Genomic DNA, 8,462 nt, shown 5'->3' with positions numbered 1-8,462 from the left:
TGTATTGTCAGCGGCTTGTTTGTCGGTCGGGGGATGCGCCCCACCCAGCCTTGGATTGGGTTGCTGGGACGAATCTACCCTCCTCAAAACTTTTACATTCCCCATCTCTCTCTCTATCTATGCTTCAAAGTTCGACTTTCTAACCAAATAAAATATTATTATATTTGCTTGCCAAATTTACGCTTCTATTTACTTGGATTTAATCCGAAAACTACCCCCAAGTCTTCATAGTTTTTAGGTTCTACAACACGAATGGCTTCCACAGCGACCAGAATTTCTGCCAATTAATTAGACATCAAGCTCGTAGCCACAAAATCATGAAGTGCAGAGAGTCAAATGACAAGTGATAGCAACTACTGGTGAACAAGAATTTCATTAGGAAATATATAATATGATGGATATATATACACAAAGTTTTCTCTTTCCCTCAAGAAAGGGGAAACAGAAAAAGAAATGTGTACACAACTAATTACTGATTAAGACATTTCCTCTAACTCTGGATGCTAAGGCACAATACTGCAGAAGACTGACCTCAATTATTCCCCAAAAAATGTCGGTTGAGAAGCAAAACTAATCAGTTGTTGTTGCATCACTATTGCCGCCAAAGCCATCTCCGCCTTTGCACCGAATGGTTTTAGTTCTTCTATGTTAGCATTAGAGTCGGTAGTCACAAGGATCAGTTGTACAATGTCATGTCAAGCTGTTCATACACGGTTATGTTGTAAGATGTGTGTTCTCAAACTACAATCTTTCACCTGTCAAATATGTTTGAACAAGTATAATCAGCGAATGAATCAGATAAATTGCCTGAATGAAAAATAAAAAGAGATGGCTGGTATTTACCTGCATGGCTGCTAGCACAGCCAAGAAATCTTTGCATTGTTCGAGTAAAGCTCGCTCTTTTGCAGTCACTTTCGCAAGTTCAATCACTAGAGAATTCACTTCATCTACCTGAAAAAAAAGGATCAACTTGGTTAGACATGTTTTTACAAGTATTATCATCTTTCAGCCGCATGTTCCAAGTACATAATCTCCATGCTCATTTTTCTCAACATAACCAGGATTTTGAAAGTCAAACAACCATCCGTACATTAATTAAAAAAGAAAAGAACAACAGAACCGAGAAGCATTGTATATGTAGATGCAGGTTTACTCCTTTCTTCAGGCTAACCTTGATATGCCAGATATACCAAAAGTTTGAGACATGACTGCTTCCTGGTGTATGTTTGTTCTGCTCATCACAACTGTACTGGCATTATTGTATTTTATATCTCAATGATGAATAATGAATTATTGCCGGGATCTGTTACAGTTAAAATGATATCTAGAATCTGCAAAGGCTGATACCAAATATGTTAAACCTTGTGACAAAGCTTGTAAGAACGTTTTCTTTCTTTGGTTAACAGAATATCCTTGGAATCAAATCTGCAAGACTCGTGGTTTTTGAGAAGTCACTGGATGCAATTAGATAGCTTCAAATTTCAATTTACATCACTAGGATATACATGTTCCTCTTCTCTTCAACATAAGGACTAATTTGTTATCTCATTATCAGCCACAAGGACGGGAGGCGAAGAGAAGTAGAAGTATATTGGAAGTGAAGATCGAGAATAATTATCCATGAACTACTACTGTTTCCGTACTTTTCTTACAGCCATGTATTATCCACATAAAGAAATTAATTTGTCCTTTCAAGACCACATCAATCTGTAAATGAATGTTCCATGTGGTACAACACAGAAACAAATAAAAAGTATGTTTGCAGGTTTAACTGGGAACAACGTATATTGCAAACTATAAAGAGATGAAAATCTTAATAAACTGAAACATGAGTAATGACGCTCATAAGCTTAGGATCAGCTGCACTAGTTTATCACCTAAATATTAGATCAAGAAGAGACCTTGATGGAGAAAATTCAGCTACCATTTTCCAACTGAACTGCATTTCGGAAACAAAACTAGAGCAATTCAAAAGGTTTGAGAATTTTTATCCAAAAAAGACAGATAAATTACCTTTGGCAGAAGAGAACATATTGAACATGCCATTCCCTGCATCATGTCCACTGCAGAACCAACTGCCTCCTTCAAGCTTTGAATATCAGCCTGTTATGATTAAAGCTTTATACAGTCAATGAAAATTATGACAGCCCATTTTTTCCCTTTTTTTCCTTGCTGTCTTGATAATTTTCAGAACTTTGAAAGCAATAAAGTAAATCAGGGCACATACAATAGCCCCTCCACCAACAGGGAGGCGAAGAGTGCTAGCCTTCAACGCTTCAATTGCTCCTAGCAGAGAGATAGAGTGATCTTTATCCAAAGAAGCCCAATCTTCTAAACAAGTTATCTACAGAAGATGAGGAAAAGTGGTTTCAGCATATATTCGATTGAAAAGGCAAATAATTTACTGATTGGTTCAATAATTTCCAGTTACAAATTCAATTTCCTTGGAAATTTTGCTAAAAACTAGCAAGTAAATTGAATAACATATTGCTTGCATCAATATTGACTATGCACTCTGATTGCATGTTTCCATACCACAGACAGTGATATTGTATTGCTAGATGACAAAAGCATATAAAAACCATACAAAATCCAATCATATAAGATATCCTAATTAAAGATTTTCAACAAAAAAAAAATAATAATAAAAAGGATCAGCTTTCAGATCCCTTTTCATATGTGAAAACTCAGCTTGGAAGTAAACAGGGCAACACCCAGATAGGAAAAAGACTTCTGAAACTTTTGCAATTCCTAAGAGTAATTACACGGTTCACGGGATAAAATTTTGCGACCCCATAAACAAAATCTTGTGTATTCAAGCTTAAAGAAAATAACCAAATCAAACAAAAGGGAGCTTTTTCACAAACACATTCAAGTTGGAGTATGTCACTGTGAATCTCACTTAAAATAACTCAAGAGATTAGACTTACCAAGACTAAGTTTGTTTTCCATTCATAAAGTGTTGAGTGATAATTGACAAGAAGACGTATAGATAAGGAATATCAACCATATAGACCCTCTTCAAATAAAATGACATTAAAGAGACGGAAGGGAAATCCCAGAGACTTATATTTTTGGAAAAATGCTAACATTTACACAATCCCCAATCCCATGTTCATATCTATCTTACTAATTGAGAATCCGATTACTTATTTACCAAATCATAACTAGCTCCATGAACTACAAAATAACCAGAAAGGTAGTATGTGATCATGACAGTTTTATAAATGAAGTTATAAATTGTGTCATGGACTCTCTCTCTCTCTCTGAGGTGTGATTTGGTTAAGTATGTAACCAAACTAACGTCTATAAAAGTTTCAATTGATATATTTCAGACCTCTCCAGCATTGATGAATATGAGGAATTTTATTTTTATTGTTTTTGGACAACCACAAAATGTTTTATGTGTCTAAAGAAGGCCTAACACTTACCACGGTAAATGAAGGATTTTCAGACCATCATTTAAACAGGGTATTCATCCAAAAACTGATGAAAAGAATGAAGCTTACTTGTCCCTTGAGAATGGAGGCTAACTTCAATTTTTGCCCCAGCAACTGTAACCTGTGTCTTTTCTTTGTGACTGTATCACGTAGATCTGAGATTGTTATCCAAGCATTCCACAGACTCTTCTGGAAAAGGGACAAAAGCATAGCTAAAAATATTAGAATTTTGTCTCTTTGTACTAGTTTAGCAACACAGGCACTACAAAAAAGCAACATATAAACCATGAAGTTATGAAAGAAGTCACTGGGGAGCAGTATTAGGTAAGACAAGATCACCCACCATGAGGACAAAAACAAGTTAAAGAGATGATAAAATAGAATGAGCTTGCAACACTAGACTGCCATGAGCAGCACAGAGCCAGAAGTGATATTTGGGTGGTGCAAGTAATTGTAAAACCTGCAGGAGTTCTTCACTTTCTAAAACTTGTAAAACTTGACTTAAATTCTCACAGTTATGTCAATCCATACCATCACTTTCATATGAGAATCTCTAGAGGGTATTGAACTGTTTCCTAAACAAACGACTCTTGGAGCATGAAAGCAGTAAAGTAATGTAACTGCTTAGCTAAATCGGTAATCATCCAAACAGAGGCAAAGTAAACCCACCCATCAGTGGATTATAAAGATCACACTCCTATATAAATACTAAGCTATGCTATACACCACAAACAGGTTAAGCATTTATGCCATCAGTCATTCAATAGTTACTTGAATACTAAGCCATACATGAAGTCATTAAATAGTTACTTGGATTATAAAGATCATACACCTACATGAATACTAAGCTATATGCTATACAGCACAAACAAGTAAGCATTTATGCCATCAGTCATTGAATAGCCACTTGAAGCTCAAATCTGTATGAAATGAAAATCAGACACTAAAACAGAGGAGGAACAATTAGGTAAGACCACTGATAAGGTCCCCCCCCCCCTTTCCAACACAAAAAAAAAAAAAAAAAAAAAACTAAGCCCCAAAAAGAAAAAAGTTTAAAAAAAAAACTATCCCAAAGAAGACAATAAAATTGGAAAGCTAGAGGAAGTGCTAGAAAAAGAAACTATAATTGTTAAAAGATATCAAAGTTAGAAAGCTATTCTAAATCCACTGAAACTTGGATGTTCAAAAACACAGTTTCACGGCACCTAATCTATTGACATAATTGTTGCATTCTTATAGGCATTGTATCCAGGGCAAAAGCAAACTTTGTCAAAATATTTGAAACAGTCAACTAAAAGCTCAAACACTAACTGCAGAGTAAATCTAGAAATACTCAAATTTAGTACTATAAAGATAACTACTGTCCAAAAAGAACAGAATAACTAACCTCTGCACTATGTTTCTGCGCCAGCAAGGTTGCTTCAGTCCTAGCATTTCCAAAACGCCACTGCAAATGTCGATTATATAGAAGTCTCAACAAGTGAGCATCAACAATTCTGTTCTCCCCAACTTTCCCCCTCCGAACATCAACAGCAAAACTGAGAACTGACGGTGTCTCAATAAAACTACTATTAATGGTACTAACAGCATTTCTGACCCGAGATGGACTAGGCATTCCTCGTGAAGGAGATGATCCAACTGAGGTCATAAGCTTACTGGGAGATGAAGCTCTTATAGGCCCCCGAATAGGTGATGACATTGTTCGTGGTGATGATAAGGGACCATCACTAGGGAACTTCTTCAACTTTGGTGGCACAATCAATTTTGAACCAGGACTAGTTGCCAAAGGTGACCCGGGGTCCTGCAACCTCCTCAACCGACTATTAGTTTCTTGCCAGAAGCGAGCTGAAACAACAATTCCACGAGGTCCACCTTTAGCATGGGAAACCCCAGTACATTCTTGCACTCCAGAAGTACTACCGGAAGAAACACTATCTGTATCTGATGCAGTAAGATCAGACTGCACAGATGATTCATTATTGACTGAATTTCCATCTGGGGCATCCTGAACTGCCTTCAAAAGCTCAGCATTGCCCAAATCAATACTCAGCCTTCCATCAAATGAAGCCCTTCTCTCATCAATCATGGATTGCTGCAATGCTCTAATAACATTCCCAGATCCAATGAGCTTACTCCGCTCCCCACCACTACAATCTAAGCTTCTAGATAAGGGATTTGCCTGTCTTGTCCTAGCCGGCCACCGATGCTGATCAATGGGCCTGGAATTTTCAACTTGATCTCCACCCCCATCACCCTTCACCCTTGAAGGAGTACTACTTCTCCTCCTTTCTGGTGTATTCTTCCTCACACTACTCAAATTAGGTGAAGGCGGGGCAGCTTTAGTCTTACTAATTGGAAGCGAAAAGGCTTCCCCCTGAAAAGAAACTGATAAACTCCTAGTAGCAGTGACCAGCAGCTTTGTAGCAGCTGAAGGTTCACCACCACCTGCATTGCCTTGTTTGGCATCAAGATCGGGTGTTAAAGGCCTAGCTGCTGTCACCGGCCGCCTCCGGTCGACAGAAACTGACCTTTTCGGCACCAAAGCAGGAGAATTCCACGCGGCAGTGGAATTCCTTGAAACTAAAGGGGATGGGAATCTTCTAGAGGAAACTGATGACGAAGATGCAGAGGAAGAATTTGAAGTAGAAGTGGAAGGAGAAGAGGACATGTACCTTGAAGAAACAACTCTTGATTTAGGCCTTTTTGGGTTGTCAATACCATTATTATCCTTCTCAGAAGGCAGCAGTGGAGGTCTTCTTTGGTGAGTTTGAGTCTCATCTCGAGAAATTGTTTTGGGGTTTTGTGGGCCAGTTGTTGAAGCTGCTCCTCCTCCACCAGAAACAGCAGCCACCATCATCACACACAAACATATACACACAGTTCAGACACCAGATACTCAAACTTTCACCCTTCACATTGTCTTTTCACACCAAAATGTGACTTATCCACAAGCCTATTTTGCTTCTCCATAGCACAAAAACCCTGTAAGAAGATCACGAAATCCCAGCATAACTCAAAATCCCACAATGGGTTTTTGCAAGATTCCACATTTTCTCAAGATTTCTGCAGAGATGAGCTGATACAATGCAGGTTCTTTTGCTAATCTAGACCAAGAAAGCTATGGAAAATGAAAAAAAAGGGGTAATTTTTCCAGCAAACACAGTGACGTTTCTTGGAGTGAGAGAGAGAGAGAGAGAGAGAGAGAGAGAGAGGGGTAGAAGGAGAGTTGGTGAAAGGTGAGATTTGGGGGCATGGAAACTTGGTACTACAATGGTAAGGAGGAGTGAGGAGGGGCGGGGTTGTGGGTGGGGTGGGGTGGGCTAATTCGTGGCGGTTTTGGGTTTTGTGAGCCTTTGGAGAGACGTTACGCTAACCCAAGGCAAATTATGCTTATTCAACAGAGGATTTTTCTAATGACGAATGAATTTCACTTTTTATTATTTAAACGAAATGAGTTTCTATTTTATTGTTTAAGATAGGGTACACGAGTATTTTAACCACGCATGACTGCTTCTTCTTTTTTTTTTTTTAAATAAATTTTTGGGGTCTATTTTGTGTGCTTTTGTAGGTGCAGATAGGGAATACTCAACTAAATACAAGCCAAATCCTTACGCGTCAAATGCAGGGAAGTTGACATCGAAGCACATTCTATTTTGCAACATTTTTCTTGGTTCGTGAAATTGAAAAAGAAAGAAGAACTGTTGTTTTAAATGTAAAAAAAAAAAATGACAATATGGAATGACCGTAGTAGCACCCTCTAGGATTTGATGCAAAGAATTTGTTTTTATGCAAGGGGAGAAGAGCAAACTTTGCCAACCCTTCTTGGTATATAGAAATGCCAATCAAGTTCTCATCTGCGGTGCTATCCTTTTTTATTTTCTTTTTTTAAAAAAAAAAAAAAAAAAAACAGGGTTCATTGCAATAAATCCACTTTCTGAACCAGAGACTGCATTACACCAACGACACCATCAGAAATTGAAAAGAGCTCTATTATGCAATGGTTTAATATGACCAACTGTTACTTGACCGCATAGATAGTTGGCTTGAGACGAGCTATGCATTGATAAGAAAAAAAATAACCTAGAACTGGTGAGAAACAGTTGGGGGGGCTCAAGAAGTGTTGATTAGTACTAGGATAGTAGTGGAAATTTTTAGTACTGTTGAGTAAAAAATTCAACATTATTGTGAATTTCTTTAGGGGTCTAAAGGGGCCTGCAGGTGCAGGCCTTGAAGAATCGTCTACTGCTAGTTAGGGCCATTTCTTCCTCCTCAGCATCTATAGCTACAAAGAAAGGGTGGGGCAACCTTGAATTTCTAGCAAGGACAGCCTAATTTCCTGTGTTAGTTTAACAAAAAGTGGAATCTTGATCTGCTAAACAAGGAAGAAAATGATGAATTGGAAAGTATGATAAGAGGAAAGAATCTAGCTTCAGCGACTTGACTTACTTTTACAGCTCCTTCAATCCCAAAGATTAGTGACCGACCACAAGAAGTTCCAGGATCACCGAGTTTTAGAAATTAATAATCACGCATGTGGCCTTCATAAAATGCCTTATTAGAATCACAAAGCTTCGCAATGGTAATTAATTTGATGATTGATTAACCGAATCTTTATAGTCAAGTGTACGAACCTTGAGTACTTGCAAAACCTTGGAGTTCAGTGTCAAATCTTTACGTTCAAGGGGCCTATATTTGAGGCTCGGATGTCGTTGTCAGAATTTCCTTTTACTTCTTCAGTGGCACACAGATGAAGAAAAGTAGATTCAGCAGTGTATACCTGCTCAAATAAAAAGGTGCTACTACCTTCATACAGATGCTTGCTTGCTTGTCCACTGTTTCTCAGGAAATACTTGCACAAAAGACGCGAACAGTTAGTAGTAGTACTACTTTGTACAGCCGAGTTGTGAACGAGCTGCATTTATTGAGTTGAGCTACTAAGGACAAGCCTTGCCTCCTAAATTTGGGATAATTTCAGAGACCTCCCCCAAAGTACCTGACAGTTTCACTTGGCGCTCTCAATTT

The 8,462-nt window shown here is 38.1% G+C and overlaps 1 protein-coding gene across 2 annotated transcripts; it reads right to left on the bottom strand.

Moving 5' to 3' along the window:
• Nucleotides 1-354: 354 nt before the first annotated feature.
• Nucleotides 355-8,319, bottom strand: LOC113731514 (QWRF motif-containing protein 2-like). 2 transcript variants are annotated; one of them, XM_027256820.2, is made up of 8 exons: nucleotides 8,072-8,319; nucleotides 7,887-7,978; nucleotides 4,828-6,422; nucleotides 3,510-3,629; nucleotides 2,228-2,344; nucleotides 2,014-2,103; nucleotides 844-951; nucleotides 355-755 (listed from the first exon to the last, which is right to left on the bottom strand). In XM_027256820.2, the coding sequence occupies exons 3-8, from the start codon at nucleotides 6,295-6,297 to the stop codon at nucleotides 705-707; spliced, it is 1,956 nt and encodes a 651-aa protein (XP_027112621.1). In that variant the 5' UTR covers nucleotides 6,298-6,422; nucleotides 7,887-7,978; nucleotides 8,072-8,319; the 3' UTR covers nucleotides 355-704. The 2 variants fall into 2 exon arrangements, with proteins under 2 accessions (XP_027112621.1, XP_027112620.1); XM_027256819.2 differs by lacking the exon at nucleotides 7,887-7,978 and having other exon boundaries at nucleotides 8,072-8,281.
• Nucleotides 8,320-8,462: the final 143 nt, after the last annotated feature.

This window comes from Coffea arabica, chromosome 2e, assembly GCF_036785885.1.
Source record: "Coffea arabica cultivar ET-39 chromosome 2e, Coffea Arabica ET-39 HiFi, whole genome shotgun sequence".
NCBI classification, from domain to species: Eukaryota; Viridiplantae; Streptophyta; class Magnoliopsida; order Gentianales; family Rubiaceae; genus Coffea; species Coffea arabica.
This window is presented reverse-complemented; position numbering and strand designations above follow the sequence as displayed.